We start from the raw sequence: 15,465 nt of genomic DNA, 5'->3' as shown, positions 1-15,465 counted from the left end.
AAGTTCACTTAGTGTGAGAGAAACCAACACAGGGTCCCCTTTGAGGAGGAGATGTCTGTGGATGAAAACGTGGTTTTCCTTTTTCTCTCGTCTCTGGGTGTCTCTGATGCCGTATATCTGAAACAGCAAATTAAGGGCCAGTGGTAGTGATTAGAAATAAAGCAAGAGCCATCACGATATGATCATCATAAGGGAAGCAGTTAATTGTAAATTGTTGGTTTTTTAATTGCCGGGGAATTGTGCAATCCTGTGCCGGGCACAGCCGCCTCTTTATGGTTCTTCCTCTGGACAAGTGAGGGCCAGATCATCTGGGGGTGTTAGCATGGGTGGGTGGGCTTGGCCATTGTAAACAAGCACACAGGAAGGGAAGGTTTATTTTGTTGAGGGTTTCATGGGAAGGAATTGAAGGAAAGGTCCCCTGGAGTTCTCAGCTGGTGAAGCCCCAGGATGCCCCAGGGAGGCACCATGTTGAGGACGCACTGCATGCCCAAGGTATAAGCTGCACCTGCTGGCGGAGGAAGTGACGCTGCAGGTGACCAAGAGCAGGGCAGCCCCAGGGGTAGAGGTTCCTAAACCCAGATGGGCCTTAGATGGCTGATCCTTCGATGGATCTCTGAACCTCCCCTCATCGATTCGAAAAAGAAAAGGCCACCGTCTCTTGTTCTTTCCTTTCTTAATAGATTTTTTACAGAGAGAGAAGTAAATTCTTGTTCCAGTCTAGAAAGCCAAGTTTTTACTGGGTCCTTGTATTTTGTCTTTGTCTTAAAAAGCTGGACTATAAGGAACAAGGCATCTTTGTGTTTTACAGGGAAGCAAAAAGCAGTTTAAAGTGTTATGTTTAAGAAAACAGCATTTGGTAGAAGAGGGGGTGGAAACCCAAAGGAGCAACAAGAAAATTGTAAGTGTGTCACTGTAGCTGGCGGAAGTTTAGCTCCATATCTCTCCAACGCAGTGGTTACTGGCTGGGAGTAAAGATCTGATTGGAGCTTGTGCTGTGTGTATTTATGAGCTGGTCCGGGTTATTCGGTTTGTCTGGACACCTGAGGAGGGAAGTTACATTGCTTGTGGGTGTTAAAATGGTGTGTGTGTGTGTGTGTGTGTGTGTGTGTGTGAAATTAACTTTGTCCAACTACGTTCTTAAGGACCTTGCAGTTGCATTTTTCCTCTTTTAATTGCAGCGTTCTCTCTGGGATTGTGTTGTTTGGGTGGTGATTGGACGCAAGGATTAAGAATGGAACCGGACAAGTGAAAATTGAATTTGGATTAGCCACAGTTTCATTAATTTATTCACAAGCCTGTGATTATATGAAATTTGGTTTCCATGACATATAGTTATCAGGTGTCCATTCAATTTTAATTGACAATCTGAGATTCCTGTGGTTACCCTGAGTACAGATTGCCTAGGGCTCCACAGGGTTTGTGGGAAGAAAAGCTTGGACAAGTTTCCATTAAGCTCTGAATCAGGCAGTTGGAAAAGAGGAGAATAAAACCCTGCTGAAAAGGGGGATGAGTTGTTACTGTTGCCTCTCGACTTAGAAGCAGAACCCCCCACCCCCCACCCCTCAGACAAGAGCTGCTCTCCAGCCAAGCATTCCAACCTGGCAGAGAAAGCTGTCCCTAGCACAAAAGTTGTTTTAAAATGATGCGGAATTGTCACAGAAATTAGTGCAAATCTCCGTTTACTGGCTGGCAGTTTTCATAGGAAGGGCGGGGGCGTGGGGCTCAAAGGGTGCAAATTCATCTGTCTTTTTCTGCAATTCACTTAGATGAACTGCTTCAGAGAGTGTGTGTGTGGGGCGGGGGGGGGGGGGGCTGTGTGGGGATGGGCTTACGGTCAGTTGCTCAGTGGTCAGTTGCTCAGTGTTCGTCTTTAGTTGTTTTAGGGAGTGTGGTGCATCGCTGTGCTTTGACAGGTAAAGGACTACATATATATTCATTCCTGGCTTCATTTTTATTGTGGCCTCTTTTCACCTTGATTAGTATTATGTTTTGGGGCAAGCAGTCTCCTAATATTTATAGGCGGTGTTTTTGATTGTTTCTTTGGAGCAGTTACAATGATCTCAGAGGAGCCCATTGGATGCTAAAATGGGGACTTCCAGCCTTATCTCATGAGCAGTATAAATTCAGACTATTTTAAAAATGTGATCGCTTCTGTGTTGTGTTGGTTCAGAAGTTCTTATGTGAATTTCATTTTTCTTCTTCTTTCCTTTCTTTTTTTTTCTCCCCCCGTCCCCCCCCCCCCCCCCCGCCCCCCGCAAAACCTGGGCGGACTGATTTTGAACAGTCCTGAACTGTGTGAACAAAATCATTGGATCTAAAACTCACTGGCAAGCTAGGTTACACTTTGTTCTAATACTATGGAAGTGTTCTGGTAGCAGTAACAGCCGTGGTTTGGAAGTGCGAGCCCCTGCTGCCTTTTGCTGTGAGGTGAATGAGCAGCGATTCCCCAGGACCGACTAATGCCTCCTCATTCGTTCATATGTTGCAAATTAAAATGCATTTCCAGATACTGTTGAGATCCTTTAGTGACTGTTGTATTGTTTATAAAATGAATCAGATAGTGTTTGTTTTCCTGCTCGGGAGGATCCCACTACTAACAAGCGTTATTTGGGGAAAGGAGAGTTTGGTGAGGCATCTCCATATTCCTTTTTGTTTGGGGACACCCACTTCTTTGATGGGGGCTCTGTAGGGCTTCAGAGGGGAAGGCCCGAGAGAGAGACTTCGTCGTCCCCCCCCCCCCCCCCACCCGGTTGTGGAGAATCTGAGGGAGCCAGGGACGAGCATTCACCCAGGGGCCAGTGAACAGGCCGTCCTTAGAAAACTTGGTGGCTCTTTGGCAATGGTTGGCTCCCTCTATGGGGAAGTGTGGATTCCTAGAGTGCAGGCTATAGGGACGTTCTGGGACGGATCGCTTAGTCATTGCAGAAGAATGCATAAGGCATCGGTGGCCCCTGAATTCTGCCTGACACATTTGTTTTCCCCAAAATAGAATCGTGTTTAGGAGCAAGCGCCCAGTTGTCAGAACAGTGGGGGTCTTGTACCTGTTGCAGTCTTGTGGCTTCTCAGAACCCTTTCTCACTGCCTGTCCTCACACCTACGTGTCGCAATTCTCGTGGCTTTTTGCAGCACACAGTTAATTCTTCTGCAGCGTCCTGCTCAGCACACTGGCTTCCTTTATGTTTTAATGGGCGTCCGTCTTTCCTTTTCATGTCAATGATTCTCACTCTTGGCCCCCTCCCCCCTCCCTTTTCGCTTATTGAATAGACGCTTTTTTTTTTTTTTAAACTTTACCTTAGATTATGATGATTATCTTATCCATAGCAACAAATAAAAATACACAGGTCTTGATTGAATGCCAAGGCTGCAGTTCAATCTAGGAAGGTTTGTCTGCTATTCATAAACTGCTTAAGATGTTTTCTTGTAGTTTGTGACATAAGCAGAACGCTTTGATTTGGTTTCTTTCTACAGCTCCATTTTCAGTCCGGGAGCACACATTACTCTGCGTACAAAACGATTGAACACCAGATTGCAATTCAGGTAGGAAAATGCAAGAGATCCTGAAGCTTGAATTGTCAATAAGTAGGTCTCTTGTGTCTTTTATTCTCTGCCCCTTCCCCCGATCTAGATGGTGATGATGATGATGATGATGATGATGGTGGTGATCGTGGTGATGATGATGATGGGGATGATGGTTGGTGACGATGATGATGGTGGTGGTGGTGACGATGGTGAAGGTGGTGATGGTGCTGGTGGTAGTTGATTGACTCGGGGAGGTGGGAAGCAAAGAAACAAGAGCAGAAATGCTGCCAAAACGATGTAAAGAATATGGAAAGAAAGAGGAGCCTGTGTTTTGTGTTTAGTTTCTTGATCAGGCGTAATGGGCACACAAGACCCCAGCTTGGCTATTGTTTTTGGCTTAGGGAAGAATCTTCATTTGAGAGCAAAACGAGGTGGCCGACCTGGAAGAATGGTGGGGGGAGGGGAGGGGGAGGGGGCTACTGACAGCCAGAGGGTTGTTTCCGGTGCATCCAGATCACGCTAAGGGGTGCTAAGAATATCACTTTCGACCCGATTGTCCTGAAATGTTGATTTCTCTTGGACCTGTTGATGTATGTCCTTAAAAGTGCTGGGAGGGAGAGGTGACAGAGCCCAGCTTCTGATGAGTGTCCGGTTTCCTGCTCATGTAGTGCTTCCATTCTCTTAAATCCAAAGGCTAAACAGATCACAGACTAATATAGACTCGGAGCTGAACAGGTGCCAGCAGAATGCAGTAGTGGAGGGAGAGCAGACTAATACGATTTTCGTCTGTCTGCCTTGCCTGGCTCTGCCAGGATGGATGTTACTCATGGTGTAACTAATGGTGCCGAAACTTCTGGAGTGTTCCGGTTTAACCCTCTGGAGAGAGGCTTTTGAAGCCTGTTGTGGTGATGGTGAAGTCTGGTTGTGGGTCTCCTCTTCCCGGAAGCGGATGTCGGTTGGTGAAATAATTTATGTTGTTCCGCTGCGGATAACTTGTGTGTCCGTCTGTGGTCTCACCAAACTACAGCCACAGTCCATCTTTGTAGCTGTCCCGTTTCAAATCTGCAGCTTCCTGGATAAGGCTTTCAGATAGCCATGGGCCCCAGCGACACTGTGAATTCTTCCACCAGTGAAAAAAGTATGGTTCTGCAGACATATTTATTTGATGGATTCCCTCACAGTTTTGTGCTTGTTTCAGGGCAACAGGAGCGTATTGGGAAAATATTTTTTGTTTGCTCCTGCCGTGTGCTGCTGATCTGATCTCTCTGTGTATTTTAGGGGAAGGTGGTTTTACCACCCTCCATCCCCAAGTATTTTCCAGACTGATGTCTCTAGCTAGATGCCACACTCGTTCTTGCTGGCACACTTCCTGCTGGGCCTTCTGCTTCTTGATGTTGGCATATTGAGTCTTGCCCCCTGAAACTGGTTTAGTCTCAGGGCTAGGAGAGGGAACAGGCCCAGACCCTAGGTCTTGATGAATGGATAGAGGAACAGACAAATGTCCTGAGGCCTCCTACATCTGGTGGAGTGCTGGAGAATCCTGTTGCCCGGGGTGTGGGAATCGGTGAGGTTGAATAGCATAGTGATCCCTATCTTGGTGTGGAAAGGCTGGCTGGGGCCATGTCACTGGGAGACCAGCCGAGACCAGACCAGCTGTTGTGTCTTTACACCCGTTGCTGAAGCGTCCCTTGTGAGACCGAGCAGTTTGACTTTCTCCAAACCACCTGGCACGGTGCAGGCCATGTGAAGCTCTTTCTCAGGAGGAAGATGGAGTAAATTACAGACCTTATTGTTCGGAGGACTGAAACCATTACCATTCCTCCATGAACAGGTAGTATTGTTCTCCCCTGCTTCTGTTTGCTAAGGCTGGATGCCCATGTGGGCAAACAGAGAGACATTTTATTAGAGACCCAGCACCGGCATGCTTTCAGGGTTCATTCTCCCCCAACCTCTGCTAGACCAGGACGAGGCCAAGCCACATGGCATCTAGCTGTAATTTTAGTTTGAGACGAGGATGGTGGTGCTCTGGGGGGCAGGACAGCTGACATTTTCCCTTCGCGGTGTTCTCCAGCACAAGGCTTAAGTGGGATGTGATTGTTGGGGCAGAATTTTCTTTCCCTGGAAACGTAAGACTGCTTCACCTTAATAAATCCTGCATTGCAATATGAGCTGAGCTTGTTGCTTTCCTGAGCTGGTTCCCAAAATAACCTCAAGTAGGGGGACACCTTGCAACCCATGAGATCCATACCCCTTGCCCTTCCCAGCCCTCCTGTAATCTCAGGACTCGGCCAAGTTCACCGTCAACATGAATGGCCTCCAGCTGATTCCTATAGCCGCCTCGTGTTCTTTTGAAAAAGTTTGGGCATGGTATCAGTTGCTGTGTTGGGATCTTCCCCGCTTTTGACAACCTCCCGACCCCTCTCGGTGTTGAAAAGACCAGCATCACACAAATGGCCGTATTCTCCCTATGTGGTTAACGCCGATATAACTGGAATGACACTTAACAGACCTTTTAAAAGCAAGATGTAGTTATTTAGCTCTGCTGACTTTTAAAAAGTTTCATTGAAGTATGAGATAAATATGTCTTTAGTGGAGAGGTGGACCAACTTTTACACATGTGAACATCCACGAAACCATCACCCTGACCAATACATAGAATGGAGTTGGAACACTTTCTGTAAAGGGTTGCTAAATAGTAAATATTTTAGTCTTCGCAGGCCCTATAATCTCTGTGGTAGCTACTCAACTCTGCCACCGTGATGCAAAAGGAGCTAAAAATAGTATCTAAAAGAATAGATGTGGCCTTGTCCCAATAAAACTTTATTTATAAGAGTTGACAGTGGCTGGATTTGGCCCACAAACTGTGGTTTGCTGGCCCCTGAGAGAATATTACCAACCCCCCAGATGTCTTGCGTATGCCCTTCACCTCCCAGTCATCTGGCTTCCAACCCTCCACCCTGAAAACCCTAGCCCCACCCCTCCACCCTCCCCACCCTGCCCCTGCCAGTTCTCACGTGGAATAATTTTATCTATCGCCATGGATTAGTTTTGCCTGTTATTAAAAAAATCTTTTTTAATGTTTATTTCTGAGACAGAGAGAGACAGCGTGAGTGGGGAGGGGCAGAGAGAGAGGGAGACACAAAATCCAAAGCAGGCTCCAGGCTCTGAGCTGTCAGCACAGAGCCCGACGCGGGGCTCGAACTCACAGACCGCGAGATCATGACCTGAGCCGAAGTCGGATGCTCAACCGACTGAGCCACCCGGGCACCCCGAGTTTTGCCTGGTTTTTAGCTTCATAGGGATGGGATTGTACAGAATGGATTGTCTCCTCTCTGGCTCCACTCAGCATTATATTTGAGTTTTATTCCTGTTATTGTATATGTGGCACTAGTTTGCTCTTTTTTATTGCCATCAGTATTCTCCGTAGGACTATGACACATTGTGCACATCCTTTCTATGTTCCTGGAGTTTTGGATTGCCTCGCATTTTCTGCTACTGTGAATAAGGTCCTAGTAACATTCTCACCCACATCTTTTGGAGGAATATGTGTGTCTGTTTCTGTTCTTCATATCCAAGAGTGGCCTTGGAGAGACACAGGGTAATACGTGTGTTTAGCTTTGCATTGATCTTTTGAGAGAGATGTGAACACTGGATTTCAAGTGTCGCCCCTGAAGTGCGCTGGCTCAGTGGTTGTATGTGTGTGAGTGATATACATAGGGGAGCAGTAAAATAAGCTAGGTGTGCTCAGAGGCCAGTTTGGCTTTTGGCCCCAGTTCCTAGGAACTCCTCCCACCGTCTTCCTTAACCTGGGAAGATTTTGCAGGCTGAATGCAGAGGTGGACCCACATGCTGCCGGTGCCTTCCAGAGAGCCGCCCTGCAGGTGACTGTGGATGAATGTGTAGGCATCCCCTGAAGACAGCTCTTCCTGGACTCCCCCACTCGTCATTATTCCAGCCCCAAGAGCAGTGTTGTAATCAAGGTCAAGACCCACAGAAGAGATTTCCCTTGGTTTTCAGAAGGGCTATTTCAGAACCAATTAAGCCTTTGTTTTAAGAGTATTTTGGCCAAAGGTTGATGTTTTCACACCAAGTCAGATGTGATTTAGGAAAAAATAACTCCACACACAGCAAAAACAAACTGTGTAGACCTTTCTTGGTTGTTTTTCTTTTAAGATGTGAAGTGGTGTGTGTGTGTGTGTGTGTATGTGTATGCACACGCTTGTGTGTGTGCGCAAAGACAACCAGGAGAGGCTCCAGAAGAAATGGACCATTTTATTTGTTTACACAGCTGAGCGGTGGAGACTTTCAAGTGTTGTTACTTTGCCTTCTGTCCTCAGGCTTGCACGTTCCCATCTGAGCTTTACCAAAGCATGTTCCTTCTTTTTGGTCTTCGAACTCATCTGCCGTGACTCAGTAAGGCCCCGAGGACCCTCCTCCAGGGCCTGCGTGCTTTCTGAGGTCAAGGAGGGAAGGGTAGAAACTGGAGAGTGTCCTGGTGCCGTATTGGCCCCTTATTCCCGGATGGGAACTTGGTGTTTAGTCTCAGCCATGTCTTAAAATGATGCTGTGAGTCGCGGTCCATCTCTTTGCCCAGGTAGACCCTTGGCCTCCGTGGTAAGAATGGCCAGAGGTTGGTACCAGTGGATTTGGCTGGGATGTTGGCAAGGGCCAACCCAAGTCCTGTATCTGACGGTGGTCTCTTGTGTTCTGGGCTACCCCTCCTCGTGCCGCAGGTTCTGTGGCCCTTTCAGTTCTCATGAGGATTTGCTTTCTTGCTTCAGGAGCAGATCTGGGCTAACTTCCGTTCTTGGTATAGTCACTTCCTCAACTTTCTCTCAGTCCCACCACCCACACCTGGCTGGGAGATTTCATGTCCCCTTTCCACAAAGGATGCAGTGTGTGTGTGTGTTTGCATGTGGATGGGGCCATGACAGAGACTCGTGTCGTTTCACCAGACTCGTTGGCCAGTCAGCTCCTTCGGAAGGTTCATTCACTTGCTGCGGTGCTGAGTTTCTGCCTGACTGGCTGATTGAAGTCCATACCTCAGACTGTTCCTTCATTCGTTCAAAAGTATTTATTGCGTATCTCGCGTGTGCCAGGCCCTTGCAGATTTCATCCGCGGAGAGAACGGACAAAACCAGCTTGTTCTCATGGAGCGTAAATTCTAGCGCTGTCTCACGTCCTGATTTGTAAGCACCTCATTTCCCTTGGTCCGATGGAGCAGGTTTTAGATACGACCTGGGAGTTGCATTTTTAAGCAGGGCTCTGAGTTTCAGCCTACTGAAGTTTGAGCATTGCTGCCCCAGAGTCTTTTGAAGTCAATCAGTTGATCGTTCATTGGCTGCTCAGTGCCCACTTGAGTACTTGAGGGCTGGCCAAGTACTCAGTTGGGATAACTTTTTCTGATTTTGAGTGAGAAGCTAGAGTTTGCCTGTGGGTTCCGCTGAGCTTTTGAGGCCTTTCCTTCTCCATGGTTCTATGAAGAGAGCCAGATACTTTTGCAAGCCTCAAGAAGGGGCGTTTCTTTGTTTATGAAAGAGTAGCTTGGACGGTAAAGTGCTTGGTCTTCGGGGTCAAAGGCAGTAACCACAGCAGATAATAATAGCAGCTTAGGCTTATTGAATTCTCCCGAAGCATTGGGTCTGGTGTTAAGTGCTGTGTATGAATTATTTATTGATTCTTCATAACAACACAGAAGGGAACCCGAAAGATGTAGTTACTCGTATTATCATCATTATATCTCCATTTTGTAAATGAGGAAACGGAGACTCGGCTACCAGAGATATTTTGCCCATGATCAAGGAATTAGGATTCCAACCCCGGCAGTCAGACTGGAGAGAGATGATACTACACAGCATTATGCTAACTACCGTCTGCATAAAATAATGCTCAAGGGTCCAGGGGTTTCCTCACCCAGTGCCCACCAACCAGCTCTCCGGGCCGTATACAAAGGGATCAACCGGGAACTGCTCAAAAGTACGGAATCCTGGGTTCTACTCCTTAAAGATCCCACTCATTAGGACCAGGTCAGCGTCTCACAGACGCGAGCAGGCATCACCCGGGGGGTTCGTTAGATGCAGACTGTGGCCCTACCCCCCGAGTGTTAGGTTCTGTGGGTCTGGGGTGGGCCCAGGCATTGCAGCTTTAATGGGTTTTTGGGTAATCTCGATGCCTCCTCTCTGGCAATGACACATTGAAAACTGCTGGACGAGGGCAGTGGTTCCCATCTCTGGCTGCGCGTCACACAGCCCCCGGGGGAGCGGCGTAAACGGTGCTCAGGCCCGGGCTCCACTGGGGCGCACCTGAATTGGCATCTTTAGGGGGTGGGGTATGGGCATCCCTGCTTCAAAAAAAGCTTCCCAGGTGATTTTATCATTGATTGATTGGTTGATTCATTTATTTACAGTTCATTTATCTGAGAGAGAGAGGATGAGAGGGCACTGGCAGGGGAGGGGCAGAGAGAGAGGGAGAGAATCCCACGCAGGCTCCAGGGTCTGAGCTGTCAGCACAGAGCCCCGTGCGGGGCTCGAACCCTGAGATCATGACCTGAGCCGAAATCAAGAGTCGGACGCTCGACCAACCGACCGAGCCACCCAGGCACCCCTCGCAGGTGATTTTAATGTGCACACAGGGTTGAGGAGCTCCGGTCTAGGGATCCTGGAATCTGTACCCCTTACCTACTTTTTGGGTGAAACGTGCATATAGTCTTGTTACAGAAAAACCGTCATCAGGGCTTCTGTTTGCTTGCTTATTTTGTTTAGCTTGACTCTGTTTCCTTGGAGGAGAGGAGGCCGGTTACACTCAGAGTTCTAAAGGATGCCTGTTCAATGGGAGAGGACTCTGTTTGGAGAATGTTCCATTAACAGGCAGTCAGTGATGGTCATTGTCCCCGGAGTTAGGAACAGTGAGAGGAGGTGGGGGTCTGCTGTAGCATGCCAGGGGAACCCTGAAGCTGTCTAGCTCTGTTCAGGCTTCCAGGTCAGACAGACGCACATTTGGATGCAGGGAGGGCCTGACATTCTGCATTTCTAACACACTCCCCGGGTTTACTGATGCCACCAGGCCCCAAGCCTTTCTTGTCGGGTGGCGCAAAAGTAGAGCCTCTGTCTCTGTCTCTCTCTCTTTTTGAAAGATTTTTATTTTTATTTTTTTACCTGACAGAGAGAGAGAGAGAGAGAGAGAGAGAGAGAGCGCTGGCACGCGTTGGGGACAGGGGCAGAGGGAGAGAGAGAGAGAGAATCTCAAACACAGAGAATCTCAGCACGGAGCCCGACGCAGGGCTCGATCCCATGACCCGAGGATCATGACCTGAGCCGAAATCAAGAGTCGGGCGCTCAACCAACTGAGCCACCCAGGCGCCCTTTAAAGATTTTATTTTTAAGTAATCTCTACACCCAACGTGGGGCTCGCACTTACAACCCTGATATCAAGAGTTGCTTGGTCTTCTGACAGAGCCAGCCAGCCTCCCTGCAGTCTGTTTTGAAAGGCAAGGAAACTGAGGTGCAGGGAAGTGATTGGTTCCCATAATTTGGTTGAAACAGGGCCAAGTTGGGAGACCAGGGGCCCAGCTTGGCTCTATGTCTATCTTTCAAGAAGTTACTATCTTGTTTAAACCAATAGCAACTATATTCAGTTGACTGGGTAAAAGAAAACAATCTTGTTTTAAGGCTTTTACTTCTATCATTTTTAAAACTGCTATCTGTTCTAATGGTATCTGTGTGTTTGTAGGAGTTGAGATCTTTGTATGTGTTCATTCTCCACCACATTACGGCACTTGGGGCCCAGCCTGCGTGCTTTGTAAGCGGGCTGGTAAGGATGCACAGAGGTGGCCTGGTGGTCCTTGGCTTAGGACGACCAGGAAGGATGGACACAGCTGTTCCATCAGCCACGTGTGTGCCTTTTAGGGGCCATAGCAGGTGGTGTAGACGTCTGATCTGTGGCAGTCAGCAGGTAGCGTAGACGTCTGATACGTGGCCATCAGCTGGTCGTATGTTCTTAGTAACTCTGTTTTAGAGGTTGTACTTTATAATTCTTACTTTTTACAAAGTCCCTGAGAATCATGGGGCTGTTTAGCTAAACACAGAAATTTCCAAGTGGGTTGTGGACAGGCTTATCAAGCTTCGCACTTAATTTGTCTCTGGAATTTGGTTTGGTGCCGTTGTATCAAGTCCTGATGGAACAGATAAGTGGTTGCAGATTTTTTTTTTAACGGTTTACCTTGAAATCTCAGCACAGTCTTCACTCAAACAGATATGGCAGCAGACCATTATTCCTGGAGGTTCCACCCAAATCCCTGAGTGCCTGGCAGTGTGTTTAACAAATGTGATGAGTAATACACTGAAATTTAAAAATATGAAGCTTAAATGCAGGCATATGTATGTTTCTGTGTCTCTAACATGTTCTGAAAAGAAACATTAGAATCAAACATACTCTGAAGTATTTTCACAGAACTTCAGTTTTTTAAGGGATGCATCTGGAAAAACACTTGGTTATACGAGATTCACCATCCGTTAGGCATGGACTGGGAATGGGTGTGTCTTTGGCGGGTAGAGGGGGTGAATGAGATGGGATGGCTTAGTGTGGCGTCTCTCAGCTGCACCACCATTGACTACTCGGGCTGGAAAATTTTTGTCTCACCGGGGACTGTCCTGTGCGTTGCATGGTGTGTGTTTAGCATCATCCCTGACCTCTAATGTCTTCAAACCACTAGCACCTAACAAACATGTCTCTAGGCCTTGCCACATGTACCCTGGGGGCCCAGATTCCCCCCTCCCCACCCCGCTGGGAACCCTCGAGGTTTTGGTAGCAGTACCTCTGCATTTGAAAGGGACTAGGTACCAGAGGAGGTGGGCAGGTTCAGCTCCTGCTTCTGGAGTCCCACAACCTGGGTTTGGGGGGCGGTCGGCCAAGCCTCAGTTTCCTGACCCGTGCAGTGGGGATAAACGGTAGTACCTGTTGGCAGAAGGTTGTTGGGAGATGAACGGAGATACAAGGCAGGTAAGAAGTGGGCCAGAATGGCGGGTAGATGAGCGCTCGGTAAATGCGAGTTTCTGTTCACCACTGAGAACTGCGTGAGGTACCTGTTTGCAGATTTAGAAGGAGTCTTCTACCGACATGCATTGTGTGTTTTTTACTTCCTGTCAGAAACGTCACACATGATAAATTTGATAACCTGGACTATCTTTGCTGGGTAACGAAGATTTATGACTCCTGTTGTTTGCCGTTTGCGTTTCTCTTATGTCACTTAAAAATTCTGCTTGGTCCTTGTAACATCTGACTAGAATGGAAGCCCTTCGGAGATTGTGCCTTCCTCATCTTCGTATCCCTAGAGCATCCTGCAGGAACGTGTGGGACATTGTAGGCGTACAACCTGGGGTGTGAGTGGGTTTAAATAATGCACACTGAGGGCAGAAGGGGAACAGACGTAAGTGGGTTGGGTGGCTGTGTATTAGAGGCGGGGTTTAACATTTTTCTCTTAACAGTCCCTGCAAAACATGATGGGCAATTATGTATATCATGATTAATAATACATATCTTATATAGTGCATATATACATGATATCAGTATTTACTATCTTTTGTACTCAATGAGACAATTTGAGATAGACCTTCAACCCCTTTGTTGACTTTCTCTGGTATCTCGTAGCCTGACCTCAGCCATCTTTCATTGCATGAATTTGCACCCTGTGTTAACGACTATGGCATCACTCAAACCATGGTTAACCACAGTTGGACTGTTCTATATTTGAATGTATGTAATATGGTATGTCATATAATATAAATTACGTAAAGTATAAGTATATGTAAATACATAAAACATTTTTATGATTGTCTTCTGAGTTTCAAAACGCTTGGAAGTTAGTTGGTTTTTAAAAGCAATATTAGGGGCGCCAGGGTGCCTTATTCGGTTAAGTGTCCGACTTGGGCTCAGGTCATGATCTCATGGTTCGTGGGTTCGAGCCCCGCGTCGGGCTCTGTGCTGACAGCTCAGAGCCTGGAGCCTGCTTCGGATCTGTGTCTCCCTCTGTCTCTGCCCCTCCCCTGCTCTCACTCTGTCTCTCTCTCACTCTCTCAAAAATAAATAAAGATTAAAAAAAAATTAAAAAAAAAATAAAAGCAATATTAGCATTTTTTTTTTTTTTCCCCTTAAAGGACAAGTAGTTTTTTCCCATTGGATCATACCATTTTTCTCAGGCTATGGCAACTGTCATTAATTCCTGCAGGCAACTTCAGAAACCTAGACGAGTGTTTTCCTACCTGTGGGTGGATGAATCGACACAAGCAAATTCATCCCTTTTTGTTCCCAAACCTTGTGCCTCCCAGAATTTTGAGGAGGAGGTGAGGCACCAGAGTAAACAGCTTCGGTGGTTGAAAATCAGAAATTGTCCAGCCCTTGAAAATGGATGTGTTCGCGCCGGTAGCCTAGAGGGCCTGGGGGGATTCTTTTCGCCCGGGCTTTGGTGAGACTGCCCTGTAGGGAAGGGAGCCTTGTGTCAACAGTTTCTAAGTTGATTCGGTAAGCATTGTTGACGATTGAAATTGAAGAATTGTGAAGACAATTCATCTTGAGGAACAGAGCACATCGGGTGTGAGCCCGGCTGCTGGGGAGCAGACATTGACATACGGGCCGTCATCAAACTAATTGTTGTTTGAATTACCTGTTATGATCCGATGACAAATCTGCCTTGCTCCTGCCACTGGAGCAGAAAATGTAGCTTGAATTGGCGTGATGTTAGCAAGTGTAAACTGTACTTCAACAAGATGGATAAACCCAATTATGGGGCAGACCTGTAGAGAGAAAATCCATTTAAATCTCGTAATGTTAAGCAGAGCTGTGTTTAATTCATTTGGACCAATTTGGGAATGATGTATGAGTGTTGGTGAACATTAGTCAAAGGGGGGACCACCTGGGGGTAAGGGATGCGCCTGGGCTGGCGGCCGCTCTGGGGAGGCAGCTGGGGTGTCGTCTCAGCAGCCTGCACTAATGGCGGGGAGAGGCAGAAATGACAAAACGATGTACTGAGTGCTGCTAGGAGAGCCGCACTGTGCAAATGAACCAATAAGGAAAACATATGAAGCAGAAATGAAGGAGGTGTTTTCCCTAAATGCTATTGACAGTCCAAAATAGAAAGGAAATTTGAGGTTCCTCTTCTGTGTTTCCTTCCCGGGTACGCTTCTGGGTTTTTCCAAGCCTCCTCCCAAGGAGGCCGAGGAAATGCTTTTTATTTTTGCCTAATGATGACTGAAAAGAGAGAGAGAGAAGAGGGAAAGTGACATTTAAATTGATAATCTTGGGGGGGTATTTAGTTCTCTATCGGAAAGCAGTTAAGAGGGGATTATTATTCTGAAATACATATATTATGTATATTTGGAAGAGAATTTGGAAGGCTTGGTCTATCTAAATTTTTTTTTTTTTTAATGGCTAGTGAGTGGTGACCCCGCTTTTCATGTAGTAGGTGGTTTATATATATTGATGAGGTGAATAGAAACATTGAACTTCAGAGAATTAACTTTCAGGGCTAAATACTGCTATTTCCCACACCTCAAACTCCTCAGGATGTGTAATGACCTTAGTCTCCCAGTTTTACCCAGGAGTTTGCATTCCCAGGAATTTTGTGATTTAATGTGAAAATTTATGATTTTACTTTTTACTGTGGCTTCTAGATTGTTGGCTTTCCCCGAGGATGTTTTTGGAAGACTTGAACTTCCTTTTATTTCGGAAAGAGCTGATAAAGCCCCTTAATGGGTTGTCTCGCATGGTTCTTTTCTTTTCGGTTTGCGCATTTTCTTCTTTCTTTCCTTTTGTGGACTGGACTGGACTTGGAGACTTGGCTTGTTGAAAGGCTGGAGTGCACGAGGAAGTTGGCAGTGAACCGCCAAGAAATTCATGGTTATGCACTTTCGCCCCCAGTGCCCGTAAATCTAACCATTGGGAACGCTGGGTGTA

At 46.9% G+C, this 15,465-nt stretch overlaps 1 protein-coding gene across 29 annotated transcripts in view; it reads left to right on the top strand.

The window, feature by feature from the left end:
- TCF7L2 (transcription factor 7 like 2) overlaps positions 1 to 15,465 on the top strand; it is a 202,300-nt gene that overhangs the window by 10,296 nt on the left and 176,539 nt on the right. For 17 of the 29 annotated variants that reach the window (XM_060641453.3, XM_060641452.3, XM_060641456.3 and 14 more), the window contains exon 4: positions 3,469 to 3,537. The exons of the other annotated variants lie outside the window; for them this stretch is intronic. In XM_060641453.3, coding sequence (XP_060497436.1) covers positions 3,469 to 3,537 — 69 coding nt within the window. The remainder of the gene's footprint in view (positions 1 to 3,468; positions 3,538 to 15,465) is intronic. 29 annotated transcript variants of the gene reach the window in all.

The sequence above is a fragment of the Panthera onca genome, chromosome D2 (genome assembly GCF_046562875.1).
Source record: "Panthera onca isolate mPanOnc1 chromosome D2, mPanOnc1 haplotype 2, whole genome shotgun sequence".
NCBI lineage: Eukaryota > Metazoa > Chordata > Mammalia > Carnivora > Felidae > Panthera > Panthera onca.
Note: the sequence above shows the minus strand (reverse complement) of the source record. Positions and strands in the feature narration are given on the sequence as shown.